This window comes from Sinohyriopsis cumingii, chromosome 4 (genome assembly GCF_028554795.1).
Source record: "Sinohyriopsis cumingii isolate HCF-2022 chromosome 4, ASM2855479v2, whole genome shotgun sequence".
Classification (NCBI taxonomy): Eukaryota; Metazoa; Mollusca; class Bivalvia; order Unionida; family Unionidae; genus Sinohyriopsis; species Sinohyriopsis cumingii.
The window spans coordinates 128837598-128859705 of NC_142964.1; the positions used below are offsets into that span (position 1 = coordinate 128837598).

At 33.4% G+C, this 22108-nt stretch overlaps 1 protein-coding gene across 2 annotated transcripts in view; it reads right to left on the bottom strand.

Annotated features, from left to right (window-relative positions):
* The window catches only part of LOC149802084 (uncharacterized), a 165678-nt gene that overhangs the window by 132340 nt on the left and 11230 nt on the right, over nucleotides 1-22108 (bottom strand). For both annotated transcript variants that reach the window (XM_089956484.1, XM_089956483.1), the window contains exons 2-6: nucleotides 15634-16770; nucleotides 7600-7677; nucleotides 7157-7253; nucleotides 4778-4965; nucleotides 4158-4274 (exon numbers count right to left, since the gene is read on the bottom strand). In XM_089956484.1, the coding sequence (XP_089812610.1) occupies nucleotides 4158-4274; nucleotides 4778-4965; nucleotides 7157-7253; nucleotides 7600-7677; nucleotides 15634-16770 (1617 nt within the window). The remainder of the gene's footprint in view (nucleotides 1-4157; nucleotides 4275-4777; nucleotides 4966-7156; nucleotides 7254-7599; nucleotides 7678-15633; nucleotides 16771-22108) is intronic.

A 22108-nucleotide genomic window follows, 5' to 3' on the forward strand; every position in this document is an offset into this window, starting at 1 on the left:
TAGTGACTGATAGGTCTTGCAACAGAACTTGGTAATGTTAACATTCGATTGTTGATGACTGTCAAAAATTACATATGTTAATGCTAAGTCAATGTAGTCATTTACATTCAGCTGTGTCAACAAGGAAAAACTGTTTGAGGTAACTACATACTTAGCAAATTATATAAACCTGCCTCCAATTACAACTACTTCTACCACCAATATCATTGCTATTATATAACCCTGCCTCCAATTACAACTACTTCTACCACCAATATCATTGCTATTATATAACCCTGCCTCCAATTACAACTACTTCTACCACCAATACCATTGCTATTATATAACCCTGCCTCCAATTACAACTACTTCTACCACCAATACCATTGCTATTATATAAACCTGCCTCCAATTACAACTACTTCTACCACCAATATCATTGCTATTATATAACCCTGCCTCCAATTACAACTACTTCTACCACCAATACCATTGCTATTATATAACCCTGCCTCCAATTACAACTACTTCTACCACCAATACCATTGCTATTATATAACCCTGCCTCCAATTACAACTACTTCTACCACCAATACCATTGCTATTATATAACCCTGCCTCCAATTACAACTACTTCTACCACCAATACCATTGCTATTATATAACCCTGCCTCCAATTACAACTACTTCTACCACCAATACCATTGCTATTATATAACCCTGCCTCCAATTACAACTACTTCTACCACCAATACCATTGCTATTATATAACCCTGCCTCCAATTACAACTACTTCTACCACCAATACCATTGCTATTATATAAACCTGCCTCCAATTACAACTACTTCTACCACCAATACCATTGCTATTATATAACCCTGCCTCCAATTACAACTACTTCTACCACCAATACCATTGCTATTATATAACCCTGCCTCCAATTACAACTACTTCTAGCACCAATACCATTGCTATTATATAACCCTGCCTCCAATTACAACTACTTCTACCACCAATACCATTGCTATTATATAACCCTGCCTCCAATTACAACTACTTCTACCACCAATACCATTGCTATTATATAACCCTGCCTCCAATTACAACTACTTCTACCACCAATACCATTGCTATTATATAACCCTGCCTCCAATTACAACTACTTCTACCACCAATACCATTGCTATTATATAACCCTGCCTCCAATTACAACTACTTCTACCACCAATACCATTGCTATTATATAACCCTGCCTCCAATTACAACTACTTCTACCACCAATACCATTGCTATTATATAACCCTGCCTCCAATTACAACTACTTCTAGCACCAATACCATTGCTATTATATAACCCTGCCTCCAATTACAACTACTTCTACCACCAATACCATTGCTATTATATAAACCTGCCTCCAATTACAACTACTTCTACCACCAATACCATTGCTATTATATAACCCTGCCTCCAATTACAACTACTTCTACCACCAATATCATTGCTATTATATAAACCTGCCTCCAATTACAACTACTTCTATCACCAATACCATTGCTATTATATAACCCTGCCTCCAATTACAACTACTTCTAGCACCAATACCGTTACTATTATATAAACCTGCTCCAATTACAACTACTTCTACCACCAATACCATTACTATTACTACATTAATCACTGTTATTAGAAGGTAAAACTCTAATGCTATTTTGCCTCAAAGCGTTCTCTGCAAATCTATTATGCAGAATTCAACACCATCTTCAATACAATCAAATAAGATTCTTTTATTTTATGCTAGGCCATAAAATACTGGATTTTCTAAGAGAAATAACCATGACAATTCACTGGAGAGAAATATGATAAATATTTTTTCACTGCACATCAATAGACACTGATAATGTTATGAACAAGAAATTTTGCAACTGTTCAAAAAAAAACTTGAATGGTTTAGTGGCATCTCACACACAGTTGACAACAGTTCAAATCCATCAATGTGTAAATACTTTTATTTCTTCATTTCCTTTTTTTTCTTACCTTGAATTTGGAAGAAGTATATTATTACTTATATTTTCTCAGGCACCCAAATCATACCGAACACCAGCCCTATTACACTGGACATCCAAATCATACCAAACACTAGCCCTATTCCACTGGACACCCAAATCATACTGAACACTAGCCCTATTCCACTGGACACCCAAATCATACCGAACACTAGCCCTAGTCCGCTGGACACCCAAATCATACCAAACACTAGCCCTATTCTGCTGGACACCCAAATCATACCGAACACTAGCCCTATTCCACTGGACACCCAAATCATACCAAACACTAGCCATATTTTGCTGGACACCCAAATCATACCGAACACTAGCCCTATTCCACTGGACACCCAAATCATACCAAACACTAGCCCCATTCCACTGGACACCAAAATCATACTGAACACTAGCCCTATTCCACTGGACACCCAAATCATACCAAAGACTAGAACTATTCCGCTTGACACACAAATCATACTGAACACTAGCTCTATTCTGCTGGACACCTAAATCATACCAAACACTAGCCCAATTTTATTTGTCACTCAGATCTTACTGAACCCTAGCCCAATTTTATTTGTCACTCAGATCTTACTGAACCCTAGCCATATTTTATTGGTCACTCTGATAATAATGAACACTAGCCATAATACATTGGTCATTCAGATCATACTGAACACTAGCCAAAGTCCACTGGTCATTCAGATCATACTTAACACTCTGCCATAGCCCACTGGACACTCTGATCATATGGAATACTAGCCCTATTGTATTGGTCACTCAGATCATACTGAATACTAGCCTTATTTTATTGGTCACTTAAATCATACTGAATACTAGCCATAGTACATTGGTCACTCAGATCATACTAAATACTAGCCATATTCCATTGGTCATTAAGATCATACTTAACACTAGCCATATTCCATTGGTCATTAAGATCATACTTACAATAGCCATAGTCTATTGGTCATTAAGATCCTACTGAACACTAGCCATAGTCTATTGGTCACTAAGATCCTACTGAACACTAGCCATAATCCCTTGGACACTCTAATCCTACTGAACACTGGCCATAATCCCTTGGACACTCTAATCCTACTGAACACAGGCCATAATCCCTTGGACACTCTAATCCTACTGAACACTAGCCATAATCCCTTGGACACTCTAATCATACTTAATACTAGCTTTATTTTATTGTTTCCCATTTTACTATGCACAAATCTGTGAAGGCTTCCCTTACTGCTCCATCATTTCTAACTGAGGATGCCTTTGTGCTAAATGCTGACCTACAATTTCTTGTTTTGGTCATTTGTCAACACAAGGGTAAATGACATTACACAACTGTTATGGAATTCTGAAGACTAAGAAGTGGAACTTTTTGATATAATAGAATGATTAAAATAAGACTATATATATGTTTTCCAGCCAATTCTTATCTTTTCTACAGACATCACAATCATGTATTTGTATGCATTTTGGCAACCAAATAAACCAGTATAAAGACATCACAATCATGTATTTGTATGCATTTTGGCAACCAAATAAACTACTATACAGACATCACAATCATGTATTTGTATGCCTTTTGGCAACCAAATAAACCAGTATAAAGACATCACAATCATGTATTTGTATGCCTTTTGGCAACCAAATAAACCAGTATAAAAACATCACAATCATGTATTTGCATGCATTTTGGCAACCAAATAAACCATTATAAAGACATCACAATCATGTATTTGTATGCCTTTTGGCAAATAAAAAAACCAGTATAAAGACATCACAATCATGTATTTGTATGCATTTTGGCAACCAAATAAGCCAGTATAAAGACATCATAATCATGTATTTGTATGCCTTTTGGCAGTGAAATAAACCAGTATAAAGACATCACAATCATGTATTTGTATGCCTAAATAAACCAGCAAGTCAAGTTTTTTAACTGAGCTATCCTAAGTTTGGTCATGAGCAGAAATTGATTTGAGGTTCTTAAAATACAAATAAAGAACCATATATATATATATATATATATATATATATATATATATATATATATATATATATATATATAATAGCAGGATGAGCATCACTATCGTTATTGTCAGCATGAGTCACATAAAGAATCTTACATTCACTGCAATGAGTTCTGCTTTTTGTGCTTCCAGTAACTTGGATTTCTCTCCAGCTTGACGAATTGTGTCCAGAAGTTTCCTGGAGGACTCAACCTGCTTCTCAAGGCTGGCAGTCTGAAAACGATAATATGCAGTCTTTACAATATAGCCTACTTGTATGAAATGACACTGTCCTGATACCAATGACAAATTTACCTCATCATATAAAAAAAATGAGAGAACTAATCTGACTGACTTTATTCCTAGAATGAGATGAAATGGCTAATGATGCATAGATTGTTGTTGTTGTTGTTGTTGTTGTTGTTGTAGGGTTTAACACCATTTTTCAGCACAAGATAGGCTATAGATGGTCGCATAGATTGTAAATTAAACCATCAGCAAAACTGATGAAACTCATGAAAAACATAAAATACTTAATACTTATTCAACTGCTATAAATCATAGCTGCACAAAAGTGAATGATTCCAAACTCTGCAGGAATATTTACTAGAACAAAAGCAGCCAACGTTAAAAATTTCATGGAAATATCTTACAAGCTTATAGGAAAATACATCTAAAAGTTTAAAGTAAATTCTATTGATAATTTCACAATTCCAAGGACTGTAGTCAGGCATCACCTCTAACTTGAAAGACTCGTTTTCTTTGGCAAGTGCCAAAATCTTGCTTTGAAACTGTTCCTTGTCTTTCTGGTTGGCTGATCGGCTGCTGTTTGTCAACTCAATGATTTCTTGGTTTGATGTTTCAAGTAATTTCTCTAACTCTGACTGAGTTACTTGCATCTCATTTTCAATTTCTGCAATTCTGGCTGTCAAAAGAGCAGAAGAAATACAAGATGAACGTTTCTTCAAGAAATGCAACTACTATATCATCAAACAGGTGATGCATGTGTGAGAACAAACTATACCCTTATGTTCCTTCCACTAGCAATTTTTCTGTTTTTCTCTTTTTTGGCTGAATAACTTCTACTTGAAGCACTTGATTTCTACTCTAACACAGCACTTGATTTCCACTATAACACAGCACTTGATTTCCACTATAACACTGCACATGATTTCCACTATAACACATTACTTGATTTCCACTATAATGCAGCACTTGATTTCCATTATAACACAGCACTTGATTTCCACTATAACCAGCAAAATATTTCTAAATACTAAACTCATTAGCACCATGTGCCATGTTTATGCATCATGAGGTTGTGCCCTATCTCTGTAACATGAATATTAGCACCATGTGCCATGTTTATGAGGTTGTTATCTCTGGGACCTGTAAAATGAATATTAGCACCATGTGCCATGTTTATGAGGTTGTTATCTCTGGGCTCTGTAACATGAATATTAGTACCATGTACCATGTTTATGAGGTTGTTATCTCTGGGCTCTGTAAAATGAATATTAGCACCATGTGCCATGTTTATGAGGTTGTTATCTCTGGGATCTGTAACATGAGTATTAGCACCATGTGCCATGTTTATGAGGTTGTTATCTCTGGGCTCTGTAACATGATTAGTACCATGTGCCATGTTTATGAGGTTGTTATCTCTGGGCTCTGTAACATGAATATTAGCACCATGTGCCATGTTTATGAGGTTGTTATCTCTGGGCTCTGTAACATGAATATTAGTACCATGTGCCATGTTTATGAGGTTGTTATCTCTGGGCTCTGTAACATGAATATTAGTACCATGTGCCATGTTTATGAGGTTGTTATCTCTGGGCTCTGTAACATGAATATTAGCACCATGTGCCATGTTTATGAGGTTGTTATCTCTGGGCTCTGTAACATGAATATCATTTATGATGCACCAAAGCAGGTGGTATTGCAAAAAAGGAGACAAACTTCTACTATGAATACCAAATAATGTAGACATTCTTCTCACGCTACAAAATACAGCAGAGGAAATATAATTGTTTAGATTGATTTGTTTATCTTGAAAACTGCCTATTTTTAAATCAGAGTTTGTCCCTAGATCTAAACCAGACTTGTCTGAACTACACAGGGACAGTAGATGGACCTTGGCAAATGGTAGGATAAGTTGTCTGAGATTTGGGGCAAAATAGGAAAGACTATAAACTTGTGGATCCAATAAGCAAAAAAAAAAAAAAAAAAAAAGGAAGAGAAAAAGAGAGAGAAGTTCAATTTTCACCCTTCTGAACATATGCTGGGGAAATAGCCAATCAAAATCATCATGTTTTATACACCTAAGCTTCTGACTAAAAGAAAATCCTACTCAGAAACAGTGCTTGGGTGCAATCAGAAGTAATGCCAAAAATGCATTTCCCTTTCAGGCAAAAATGAGAAGGGGTCAATGAATTAAAGAAAATTAAAAGCAAAATTTAACTTTGTATCCTCTGTGCAAAGATATCAACTTTTCACCAAATTACTAGTCAAATATTTCTAAATATATAAAATATCTGAAACTTGATAAAAATATAAAGGTTTTAATTTTCAGCTGTTCCAACATGAATTGATGTTCACTGATAGAAATAGCAATCACAGAGTAAGTCTTTGAGGTGAAAATACATACACACACACTCACACACAAATTGATATCCATTGCCAGAAATTGCAGTCACAGAGTAAGTCTATGAGGTAACAGCACACACACACACACACACACACACACACACACACACACACACATTGATGTCCACTGCCAGAAATTACCCTGACAGAGTAAGTATTTGAGGTAAAATCACACACACACATACATACACATGCACACACACACACATACACATTGATGTCCACTGCCAGAAATTACCCTGACAGAGTAAGTCTTTGAGGTAAAACTACACACACACACATACATACAAAACATGCACACACACACATACATAAACATGCATGCACACACACATACAATGATATCCACTGGCAGAAATTACCATCACAAAGGGTCTTTGAGGTAAAATGAGGATTTATCTAACAGAACAAAATCAATTGGTAATTCAAGTGACTACATAGAATCCATCATGCAAAATAATCTTTACCCCGAATTCTGTTATACTTTTCCTTCAGCAGCTTGTTTTCTGTTTGTAGTGTATTTACCTCACCTTGTAACTTCCTGTTCTGACTCAATATTAATTCCTGTATGAATAAAATGATCATACAAGTTTTTAAGTGACATTCCTCAACTAAATTATAAAAAAATATCTTTAAAAATCTAATTTGCCATCAACATATTAGGTGCTAAACATTTATTCAATTTCATCACAATTTGCTAACTTTATGTAGTTTCATACTTCATGTAACTTATTTAATACATTTATCATATATTCTTTTATGGATATACAGTTTTCCAAACCATATTTAATTCCCATGAGGTAAAATATTTTCATGTATAAACACAAATGTTATCTCTCACTTCCTATTCATAATGTCTGAGAAAACTTGAAAATCTCACATTCAAATAGTCTGATCAAAGGAAACATACCTTCTCCATCATAAAGTTGCGAGCATCTGGACTGGTTCCTGGTCTTCCTCCTCCTCTCCCTTTTTTCCCATCAGATTGCTAGATGATAATGATATTATGTCATTCACACCTATAAAGCTTCTTCAAAGTGGCTAATCGTTAGAATCTGTTACTTACTCCACATCACCGATCACTTTCTCTTATATTACATAATACTGGGTGAAATTTTGGCATAGATTTGGCATAGATACTAGGGTCCTTATGATGGATTCATTTGATACCTACTTACATACACAAAGTATACAAGGAAAATGTATAATGTGTTTAAGGTGTTGTGTGTACTATGATTCAACATTTAAGGGGCACTGCTTGTGTAATACTGTAGAATTTAACTGTTAGAAAATAATTCTCTTTTTGCTAAGGATCCAAGTATATGTCCAATATTTCCAAGTAGGTGTAATTAGATAAAAATGTATAGAAAAAGTCTTTGCACATAAAAATAATAGCTGAATCAATACTGAAACATTCATATGTCACAGACTATCAAAGAAAACTGTCTGTTAGTGAAAGAATTATTTTCGAGCATAATACAATTACCAAGATCACATAGGGTGTCCACAAAGGAAATCCTGTCAGGTCATTAATCACTAAAGATTTTAAATCTAGAATATTTTAAATCATACACACATGTTTATACGTTGCATCCAACTGCCAATAACATAAACCCTGACAAACTGCATTGACCCAAATCTGTCAGTAAGTTATGTAATGGCAGATTTGGGTTTGTGTAGTCTACAGTCTCAACATATAAGCAAGCATATACAGTACTTTTCATCAGCGCTACCATTTTCTTTCACAGGACTGTTTCTGCGATTATTAAAGCTGTATAAAAAAAATTCTTTCTCATTATTTAAAGATACAGGTCCAAACCACATTCACGTTAAGTTCAATGTCTCAAAGAGTTCACAAAACTATGATGCACTTATGTAATAATCGACATCATATTTGATGATGTCATAATGTAAATATCACATCATTTCAAGCTGTACACTAAGCACATACTTTACGTATGTTTACGTCTTCAGGCGTGACTGTATCAGACAACCAGGCCGTCTCATCAGAAGAATGGAATTAATGATAATAATCTCAAATTTAAAAACGGTACTTAAAATCTCTGAATATCAATGAAACTTAAATTTGTATGTCTCACTGATAATATATTCCTGAATTTCTCATGGATCTGGCATTAATTTAATAAAATGTCGGAATTCTGGGTCAGAATTCAGTTCAAATTTTGCATGTTGATTATTTGTAAACTTCAATATGATACTACACATGAACCACGTTTCATAAGAAGCTTGTTGTTTCAGGAATTAAAACTGAGATACTGACTTTTAGATTGGACTGTATACAAATGTTACACAGGGATTAAATTTTAGTCGATTATATACTCAAATTGAGAATTTTTATGAAAGTGGGGCCAGGTTTACCAATATAATTTATTTAAAATTTAATTGATGTGAATTTTGAGCATATTAATATTTTCAAGCCCTCATTTTGGTGACAACTGAGACTCAACTAGAGTATCCAACATTGAAATAATGGCTAAGAGACACAGCACTAAATATGTAACTCCTGAAACAAAAAATGTAAATACACTACCAAATTTTCTTTCAGTCAAGGTTATAACCTAATTTTCCGTAAGCCTTTATAAAATTAGGCAAACAACATTATAATTTATGCTACAGAAGCGTTCCTGAGGTAATGGCATAAATCAAAAGTAATTTTTTCATATAGGATACTTGTAAATTAAGGAAGTCCTTTGGCAAATTATATCTCTTAGTTTTCAATTAAAAAGTTTGTATGCACAATTTCCAAACAAATTAATACATAGAATAATTATTTGAGCTGCATGCAAGTCACAGCACATGACATGAAAATGAAAGTGCATAAATCAAATTGTCATATAGCAAATGTCACCTGTAAAGTCAATTTCATTCAGTGCTTGTTAAATCTTGTAAAGATCAGGCAGTCAATTTCATTACAGTGCTTGTTAAATCTTGTAAAGATCAGGCAGTCAATTTCATTACAGTGCTTGTTAAGATCTTGTAAAGATCAGGCAGTCAATTTCATTACAGTGCTTGTTAAATCTTGTAAAGATCAGGCAGTCAATTTCATTACAATGCTTGTTAAATCTTGTAAAGATCAGGCAGTCAATTTCATTACAGTGCTTGTTAAATCTTGTAATATATATATTTTTTGTATTATTTTATATTTTTATTTTTTATTATTATAATTTTATTTTTTATTTTTTTTAAATACTTATTTATTGATTGTATTCAGATGATTTATTCTTATATCATGGAAGGAAATAAAGATGATGATGATGATATCAGAAAAATATCATATACACATGACTATAAGTCAAATCAAACTGCAAACTACAAAAACCCTAATCTGCCATCATGTAATGTGCTAGCAAATCAGGGTCGATGTTGTTTGTTTTACTGATTACTTCTTACAAACTGCATAGACCTAGATTTGACAGTGCCATATGCGATAGTACAGGACATAGTATAGATGAAGTCAAATCCCTATTTTCCTGGATGTTGATTTTGTCTGGGTAATTAATGCAGTTATTCATAAAAGAAAGAGCATTTATTTCCAAAGGAATTGTACTTTTTTTTGTGAACTCCACCAATGCAGATATTGAAAAAGTCTTTGACTATGATTGTCCCAAGTTTTCTATATTAAAAATATAATCTGATGTTAGAAAGTGTTGTTAATAACGGAGAGGACTTACCAATATGGAAAATGACATTTTATTTTCTCCCTTCATTTACTCAGAATCAACTCTACTATTTCCAAGACAATAAAATAAATACAGTTTAGAAGCAGTGGACACAGAGAATCTTACAAGAGTGCTCTGTTTAAATGAAAATTATGAAACAATTCAAATAATATCAATTTTCTGTTAGCTTTTGAAAGCAAATGATTGACACAAGCTTCATATACTTATCTGAACTGAGCACAAATGTAAGATTCTATTCATCCTTTTTCAGCACAAGATAGGCTAAACATGGCGGCCAGTATAAATGGTGGAGGAAGAATCGTGAAAACCCTGAAAAGAACCACTGACCCCCAAGAAGCTACTGGCAGGCTTTTTCAAATGCCCACATTAGCCAAACCTGACTCGAACTCACGCAAAGGTGGGATGGAAATGATCCATAATGGTAAGCGCTATAGACCACTCTGCCACTCACATTCCAGGTGATTGGCACATTAGTACACTTGAGACTATAGGCACATCAGCATGTTTAACATTGGAATTTATTGGAAACACCTATCGAATTCATTCAAAACTACATACATTTGGATTTGTGGTAGAACTTTTAGGACTATTTGGGATTTAATTCACAATACTTACATTGAATCTGACAAAATCTGATTGTTTTTTTTCTCTTTTATGTTATTTAGTTTAAGACCTAAGAGTTGCAACAATATATATACTTAACAAACAGTAAAATGGGTAGCATGAAGAAAACAAAAGAAAACAAGAAAAAAGGTGAAAATTAGCATTGATCAATGCTCATTACATGATAAAATAAATTATGAAAAGTTTTTAAAAAATATGAAAGATAATAAGCGTACAGCTTAAGTCACAATCTTTTAGAAGTGAAAATTAAACAATGCTATGTAGAAAAGCAATGACTTTACTTTGTAAAAGTATATAATTATCTGCATAATGTGTAAAAGCATATAATTATCTGCATAATGTGTAAAAGCATATAATTATCTGCATGATGTGTAAAAGCATATAATTATCTGCATAATGTGTAAAAGCATATAATTATCTGCATAATGTGTAAAAGCATATAATTATCTGCATAATGGGTAAAAGCATCAAATTATCTTTATTCTGTATAATAATATGGCATAGCTAGTTGTGGGCAAAGGCTAATATTTACACAATTGTCTTTTTCTAAAATATAATTGGTTGCTACCACCACAACACCAAATTCTTACCCAATTTAGACCTAGTGATGATCCATACACCCTCTGACCTTGATCAGGTGACTTATCCTGAAACCAACAAAACAGTAAACCAGACTCAAATTTGTGCACAACAACCAGCCAACAAAACAGTCAACCAGACTCAAGTTTGTGCACATCAAACCAGCCAACAAATCAGTCAACCAGACTCAAGTTTGTGCACATCAAAAGTTATACATACTGCTCCACAGCTACTTAGGATTGCTTTTAAGTGATTTTCTTTCTTGATAACTTTTGGTAGTTGAAAAAATCTTGTAAAAAATCATTACTGAAAAAAGAAATTAATCTTTTTTCTCCATGAAATGAAAATCTCTCCTGGTAAAAGGAAAGAATAATTACAGAATGCATGTTCTCCAAAATTAACATGCCTAAATCAGATATTTTTAATAATTTTTTTAATCAGTAAACTTCTTTAATGTCAATTAAGTAACAATGAAGCAGCCTATGCATTTAGAAAATTATGCAAATATAAAATGTATATAAACCTGTGAATGAAAATTTTCACACATGATTTGAGTTTTACTTCCAAACGCTGACAGTCACGTGTATGTCCTTTCTACTTAGTGGGACTTTCAACATATAGCTATTATTGTGCTGAAGTACAGTCAAACACTAATAAATACATACTGAAAGAACCACACAAAATCCTCCACTTGTATAATAAAACTTGAAATGAAGAAAATATAACTATTCTGTGATCACTATAACCTTGTACCAAACATAATATTATTGGGAACAACCATTTCTCTCTGCTCACAAAAGCTGTGTTCTTTACCTACCTTTATTTTTAACTCCTTCACAAAATGTCTACGAAGACAGAAACGACAATTATTTTAGTCTCAAGATCAAGAATGCTAGATATAAAGTACACACTGGAATTACAAATCTTGTCCAGTATGATAAATGTCATTATCCACTCTCTGTACCACATTAACATGTCTCTGTATCACGTTATCCACTCTGCACAATATTATCCATTCTCCATACAATTATCCACTCTGTGCCATATTATCCACTCTCCATACCACATGATTCACTCAACTTACTACATTATCCACTCTCCATACCACGTGATCCACTCTCCTTACCACATAATCTACTCTCTGTGCCATATTATCCACTCTCCATACCACATGATCCACACTCTGTGCCATATTATCCACTCTCCATACCACATGATCCACTCTCCATACCACATGATCCACTCTGTGCCATATTATCCACTCTCCATACCACATGATCCACTCTCCTTACCACATTATCCACTCTCCTTACCACATTATCCACTCTACATACCATATTATCAATGCTCCTTAACAAATCATTGACTCTTTGAACCATATTATAGACTATTTATACCACATGATCCACTCTCTGTGCCATATTATCCACTCTCCATATCACATGATCCACTCTCCATACCACATGATCCACTTTCCTTACCACATTATATATCACAATTACTATCTGCTTTAAAAAAATCATATTAAAAGCCATGCAAACAGCAAATAAGGAACAAAATAGTAAAGAAAACTACAAATGAACAACAAAATAGTAAAGATGTGATATGGATATGGGTCCTGCTCACTACAGTTTGCTTGACAGGTTCTAAGTATGAGGAATTAGTGTTGTGAAACCAAAAATTAAAGAAGATTGGTATTTGGTGGGAATTTGGGTATTTCATGATCTTATCAATACAGTGCTACTGCCAAATATGAGTGAACTCCAATAATCCCTGATTAATAATTTTATCAATAAGGTGCTACTGCTAAATATGAGTGAACACCAATAATCCTTGTTTAACAACTTTATCAATACAGTGCTAATGCCAAATCGGAATGAACTCCAATAATCACTGACTAACAATCTTATCAATACAGTGCCATATGCTAAAACTGAGTGAACTGATCTCCAATGATCCATGATACCGCAAAGTGAACTGATCTCCAATGATCCTTGATACCCCAAAGTGAACTGATCTGATCCATGATACTGCAAAGTGAACTGATCTCCAATGATCCTTGATATCCCAAAGTGAACTGATCTCCAATGATCCTTGATACCCCAAAGTGAACTGATCTCCAATGATCCTTGATACCCCAAAGTGAACTGATCTCCAATGATCCTTGATATCCCAAAGTGAACTGATCTCCAATGATCCTTGATACCCCAAAGTGAACTGATCTCCAATGATCCTTGATACCCCAAAGTGAACTGATCTCCAATGATCCTTGATATCCCAAAGTCAGGAAGATGGATGATCAGGGTCAAAACTCCTGTCAATGACTGGTATGGTGTTTTACAGCACAGTAACAAAGAGGGCAATTACAGTAAAATGCCAAGAACACATCATGGCTGCCAACCCAGGCTGATCTGATGACAACCGTGTGGCATACTAATAACTGAAACTGAGCCATATCATAAGAAACTGCTGTATGCTGTAAATGGAACTCATATAAGGTCTCATCATTATAATGGTGCCAGTCAGATTCAGTCGAAATCCAACAACCTGATAGATTTATGCTGTGAGAACCAAGGCCAGACTTGCTACAAAATCAACAGGCATAATTTCTGCAAATAAAGTTGTGGAATGCTATAAATCAAACTCATTCAACATCTCTTCAATACTGAGTTACATGCCAAAACTTGGTTTAATCCAACAACGTCCCAGAAAGAGGCCAAGTAGTCATGGGCCATAACTCTTTCAAATAAGAGTTATTTAACAAGGCTGAAAATCAAAATCTTTCAAGGTTTTTTAAAGCTACATGCCAAATATGATTTAAGTCCAACCATTCCCAGTAAAACTATCTTGAAAAACCCCAGACGTTTAATGGATATAAAGGCAGGCAAATAGCATGATGGACAAATGGACTGATGATGCAAAAGGTACAGCTCTGCCAACTTTCACAATCAGGGCTCTATTAATTAATTCTTACGATCATTATGAACACCATCAGGACATGATATATTTGAAACAAAGTTTTTCACTTCCTCTTTCTCAGCAATAAACCATCTTTTATTTTAAAACTTGAACATGGAAAAAGTGTGCAATGCACATTTCTAGGTTATGTACTAATTCATATAGTCATTTGCATTATTCTTGTATACTGTGTAAAATACACTTCCAATCATCATATAATTTCCCCAAGTAAAATCATGAACCTCCCAAGACATTTCACCTAATGGTCAATAATTTATTAGTCAACCAATTAAAACCTAAGATTTTGATACTATTAACGATGGGACATTGATTCTTGAAACTTGACATTTATTTATAACTATTAAAAATTTGATGATTCTGAATGATTCACAAAGCTACACAAGATCAAACCATCTGAAATTAGAAAATGGGTCTACATTTTGTGCTCAAAACATTTTGAGATTATGGATGTGTTTATATGTTCTTAAAACCAATCAATTAGTCTCAACAAGGGGTGGGCAAAACATGGCCCATGACCTGGTTTAATCTGTTAATATATAAGGTGTGGCTTTAAAAATCACTAATCCAGCCTGCACTGCAGAAAAAATTGCCAATACCTGGTCTAAACTGAGTGTTATGCACATAGGTTTTGCCATTTCACTCACCTTAGCCATTTTTCTTCCTCATATATGATTTTTGCTAATTTTAATGTCAACATTTTATTTTACTACATAATTTTTTTCTTCTTTACCTGATTTTAAATTTTGCCATGAATTTCTGTTTTTTTTTCCTATTTGCAAACAGTGTAAGAATTTAATGGGAAATTAATACTTTTGCCAGTAAAGTCCTAAGCAATGTGTGCATAATACATCAGACTGAAACGTCTTCCACCTTGAATAAATATTATACTGAGATAAACCAAGATGATCTTTTATAATGTTACAAAGAATATCATGTCAAATTAACACTGATAACCTTATCCATGTCAACCATTACACTACCAGAACTAGGGCATTACATACCATCAACTTTTGTTAATAATAAACAGACAAATAGAACAAACAGTAGATATTTTCTTATACCTTGCCTGCACCTTGTTTGAATAACTTTTTATTTGTTTTATATTTCTTGATTTCTGGGCTGCTCCCAATCTGGCCATTTGCAGTGTTCCACTTGCTTGCTGTATCCAAGTCCTCTTCATCAGAAGACAAATGAAAACTTGGATTGATGACAAGGCTGAAGGTACTTCCTCTCTTGGACTGAAGAGTCTTGGGCAATTTGCCACTGTAAAAGTCTGGGAAATCACTGACAGAATGAGACAATGAGCCATCTCTGTTCTGCGAAATTAATGAGTTTCTTGTGTGGGATGGGGCGTACGAGATATTACTGATGTCCCATGGATTGAAATCTGAATTGACAAATCTGTCCATCTTCTGTGGAAGCTGTAGATGTTTAATTTGACTATCTGAAGTATGGGTTCTTGACTGATGCATTGGGCCAGAAAATAGCCCCTGGATGTGAACAGAATCTTGGAAGGGAACTGTCATCTCTACACTGTTAACATCACCTCCTCTGACATTTTTTAATGGTTTAGTTCTTAGCACAATATGAGAACTTTCAATCTGTGGCGTATTTTGAATCATATTCAAAAATTCATGCAAAGTGGTAGTTTGTACAAATTCTTCACTGAAGAACCACCTATATGGTTCTGACATTCTCCCGGCTCCTTCTGCCACATCCATCCTGCCAAAACTTCTATGGTAGTCCGAGTCGGTTCGGATGAGAGCATCAAGAGAGATATTGCCATGTTCTTTCATGAAACTGTTAGCACAAGCAAGCAAGGAATGTATATCAACAAGAACCTGATACAGATCTGCTTCACTCTTTGAAGTTAAAGAAGCCTTCAATACCTTCAGTGTGCGTACTGAAGTCATCCAGGCCACATGATGTGGTTCCTTATCCTCCTGATTACCCAAAAAAGGAGCAATAGATCCATACTGTTCTCTCTGAACAGAACTTCCCCCTGGCCCATTTGCTTTTCCCAAACATGAGTCTGATTTTTTCTCTTGACCTGTCTTCATAAGAGTCAGCAAAGAGATGATCTCTTGTTCAGTGTAGGCTGCAAGGAAGACAGCTGTATTTCCAAGGACAACCATCAATCTCTGAATAATTTCTGCATGCTCTACTTCATTCTCTAACTTGCTGAAACTCTCTGCCTGCTGATAACAACATTGATAATGCCTTTCATTATAGAGGGTGACACTAACAGTACTGTGGAAGTGATGTACAAAATGTACAGTGGTCATCTATTTTGTACATATTTACATGAATGCTCATAAATTAATTAAACACCACCCCACCCTGCCCTCTCAGTCTCTCTATATAAGATCATTATACCATTGGGGTATTTACAACATAGTATATATAAGGACATTATAAAATTGGTGTATTTACAACAGTCTATATAAGACCAGTATATCATTGGTGTATTTACAACAGTCTATATAAGACCATTATACCATTTGGGTATTTACAACATAGTCTATATAAGACCATTATACCATTGGTGTGTTTACAACATAGTCTATATAAGGATATTATAAAATTGGTGTATTTACAACCGTCTATATAAGACCATTATACCATTGGTGTGTTTACAACATAGTCTATATAAGACCATTATACCATTGGTGTATTTACAACATAGTCTATATAAGGATATTATAAAATTGGTGTATTTACAACAGTCTATATAAGACCAGTATACCATTGGTGTATTTACAACATAGTCTATATAAGACCATTATACCACTGGGGTATTTACAACAGTCTATATAAGACCAATATACCATTGGTGTATTTACAACAGTCTATATAAGACCAGTATACCATTGGGGTATTTACAACAGTCTATATAAGACCAGTATACCATTGGGGTATTTACAACAGTCTATATAAGACCAGTATACCACTGGGGTATTTACAACAGTCTATATAAGACCAGTATACCATTGGTGTATTTGTAACAGTCTATATAAGACCAGTATACCATTGGTGTATTTACAACAGTCTATATAAGACCAGTATACCATTGGGGTATTTACAACAGTCTATATAAGACCAGTATACCATTGGTGTATTTACAACAGTCTATATAAGACCAGCATACCATTGGTGTATTTACAACAGCCTATATAAGACCAGTATACCATTGGTGTATTTACAACAGTCTATATAAGACCAGTATGCCATTGGTGTATTTGCAACAGTCTATATAAGACCAGTATACCATTGGTGTATTTGCAACAGTCTATATAAGACCAGTATACCATTGGTGTATTTACAACAGTCTATATAAGACCAGTATACCATTCGTGTATTTACAACATAGTCTATATAAGACCATAACCATTGGGGTATTTACAACAGTCTATATACAACCAGTATACCACTGGTGTATTTACAACAGTCTATATAAGACCAGTATACCATTGGTGTATTTACAACATAGTCTATATAAGACCATTATACCATTGGTGTATTTACAACATAGTCTATATAAGACCAGTATATCATTGGTGTATTTACAACAGTCTATATAAGACCAGTATACCATTGGTGTATTTACAACATAGTCTATATAAGACCAGTATACCATTGGTGTATTTACAACATAGTCTATATAAGACCATTATACCATTGGTGTATTTACAACATAGTCTATATAAGGATATTATAAAATTGGTGTATTTACAACAGTCTATATAAGACCATTATACCATTGGTGTATTTACAACAGTTTATATACGACCAGTATACCATTGGTGTATTTACAACATAGTCTATATAAGACCATTATACCATTGGTGTATTTACAACATAGTCTATATAAGACCAGTATATCATTGGTGTATTTACAACAGTCTATGTAAGACCAGTATACCATTGGTGTATTTACAACAAAGTCTATATAAGACCATTATACCATTGGTGTATTTACAACATAGTCTATATAAGACCATTATACCATTGGTGTATTTACAACATAGTCTATATAAGAATATTATAAAATTGGTGTATTTACAACAGTCTATATAAGACCATTATACCATTGGTGTATTTACAACAGTTTATATACGACCAGTATACCATTGGTGTATTTACAACATAGTCTATATAAGACCATTATACCATTGGTGTATTTACAACATAGTCTATATAAGGATATTATAAAATTGGGTTATTTACAATATAGTTTATATAAGACTATTATAAAATTGGGTTATTTACAACATTATTTATACAATACAGTTAGGCAACAGCAATGACGGTGGAGGTGTTCATACAAAAGGGGAACACATCACTAATAACCATGAAACTGGACTTCTCATACCATTAATCACATAATAGCAAGACACAATGTTGAACTTTCCCTTGTTTCGTCCAAGTAAGTCAAGTAGTAAAAACATTTTTTAAATAGCTCTTTTGTTCAATTTTGGACCAAGGAAATGGCTATCAATAAGAAGTCAGCATGCTCTATTTTGTACATGGAATAATTTGTACATGTTCCTATTACACATGTATGTCCAGACAACTCTGCAGTAATCTGTACATGGGTGAATAGAGTTATTATTATCCTCTGTTCACTGACAATTTCTAATGTGCTTAATTCTGTATAATAAGTAAAAAAAGAGAATTTACTTTTTCAACCTCACATGTTCATTACATTGCAAACTGTTGCCATCAATTACTCACAGAATTTTGTCCTGGGCTACATTTTATATGCATATATCACTCAATTTGTATACATATATAATTCAATTTGTATACATGTATCATTCAGTTTCTATACATATATATAATTCAATTTGTCTACATGTATCATTCAATTTGTCTACATGTATCATTCAATTTGTATGCATAGATCATTCAATTTGTATGCATATATCATTCAATTTGTATACATGTATCATTCAATTTGTATACATGTATCATTCAATTTGTATACATGTATCATTCAGTTTGTATACATGTATCATTCAATTTGTATACATGTATCATTCAATTTGTATACATGTATCATTCAATTTGTATACATGTATCATTCAATTTGTATGCATATATCATTCAATTTGTATACATGTATCATTCAATTTGTATACATGTATCATTCAATTTGTATACATGTATCATTCAATTTGTATGCATATATCATTCAATTTGTATACATGTATCATTCAGTTTGTATACATGTATCATTCAATTTGAATACATGTATCGTTCAATCTGTATACATGTATCATTCAATATATTTATTATTTAATTTGAATACATGCATCATTTGATTTAAGACTTAAGGCTTGGTCTCCTTTCTTTAGCAGTAATCATTAAAACATTTTATTGTTTTCATGCCCTTCATTTTCACCAAGAATCTAATTTAAACTATATCCAGTTGTAAAGACACCTCTTGCTAATTTAGATCAAACAGGATTGTGTCACCTACATGCAGATCCATTGAGGAAATGCTGTTGCCAATTTGTAGAAGCCCATCTTTAATGAACAGACAAAAAAGGAGTGGACCCAGCATGGAACCCAGTGACACTCCACATGCCATTGATTCCTTGTCAATAAGGTTGCCATTTACTATGACACAATGACAAAAAGGAAACCATTTACTATGACACAATGACAAAAAGGAAACCATTTAGATACTGCTGCATCACATTTATATATCTATCTACAATATGGCAGTAAAAATATTGTCATCCACAAGGTCAAACTTTACTGAGATCAACAATTATTCCTCTTTCTAACTTCCTCTTGCCATGGGCTGGAATCCATTTGTCTGCCATGGAGACTAAAGTGGTCTGACACTGATATCTTCCCATGAACCCAAATTGGTTCCCATGGTGACAATTACATCATAACATTATCAAGAGCATCTATTTTCAAGATGTTTAGATAAAGTGGGTAATAAAGATATTTTACATTTTCTTTCTTATCAAATTTATCAATGGGAGTGACTTCAATTATTTTAGTGTCTAGGATATGCTCAATATATATATATATATAGGTGACTTTCTTACTGACCGTTACATTTAAAGTAATCATGTGTTCTCAACAAATCAAGAATGTCCAAGGCTATATAGTCGGGTTAGTTATTCTTTCTCACTTTTTGTTTTTCCAGTTATACATCTTAATCCACCATATGCATAAAAACTTGAGTCCATGAATCAAGAACATCATCAAACCATTTTGTACAACATTTTATGGATGATTACCTTGATCCTCAACATGCTGAAATTATTTATATGTAAGTAAATGATTTATCATCTATTGAGCCAGATTTTCTCATAAGGAAAATGGGGAAGTGATGACTTAAACATACCATAGTATGATTGACACTTTCTTGCATTTATTCAAGCTTTTGAGTGATCATGTTGGTCTCCTACCAACTGGGTAATAGCAAAAGGTTTGATCAAATTTACAATTTTTGTTTATCTGAATATTCATTCTGTTAAAGTCACCTAGAATATAGATTTCTGTTAAAGTCACCAAGAATATAATTTCTGTTAAACTCAAATAGAATAAAGATTTCTGTTAAAGTCACCTAGAATATGGATTTCTGTTAAAGTCACCTAGAATATGGATTTCTGTTAAAGTCAAACAGAATATAGATTTCTGTTAAAGTCAAATAGAATATAGATTTCTGTTAAAGTCAAACAGAATACAGATTTCTGTTACAGTTACCTAGAATAAAGATTTCTGTTAAAGTCAAATAGAATACAGATTTCTGTTAAAGTCAAATAGAATATAGATTTCTGTTAAAGTCAAATAGAATATAGATTTCTGTTAAAGTCAAACAGAATACAGATTTCTGTTACAGTTACCTAGAATAAAGATTTCTGTTAAAGTCAAATAGAATACAGATTTCTGTTAAAGTCAAATAGAATATAGATTTCTGTTAAAGTCAAATAGAATATAGATTTCTGTTAAAGTCAAATAGAATATAGATTTCTGTTAAAGTCAAATAGAATATAGATTTCTGTTAAAGTCAAATAGAATATAGATTTCTGTTAAAGTCAAACAGAATACAGATTTCTGTTACAGTTACCTAGAATAAAGATTTCTGTTAAAGTCAAATAGAATACAGATTTCTGTTAAAGTCAAATAGAATATAGATTTCTGTTAAAGTCAAATAGAATATAGATTTCTGTTAAAGTCAAACAGAATACAGATTTCTGTTACAGTTACCTAGAATAAAGATTTCTGTTAAAGTCAAATAGAATAAAGATTTCTGTTAAAGTCAAATAGAATATAGATTTCTGTTAAAGTTACCTAGAATATAGATTTCTGTTAAAGTCAAATAGATACAGATTTCTGTTAAAGTCAAATGGAATATAGATTTCTGTTACTGTCACCTAGAATATAGATTTCTGTTAAAGTCAAATAGAATATAGATTTCTGTTACTGTCACCTAGAATATAGATTTCTGTTAAAGTCAAATAGAATATAGATTTCTGTTAAAGTCACCTAGAATACAGATTTCTGTTAAAG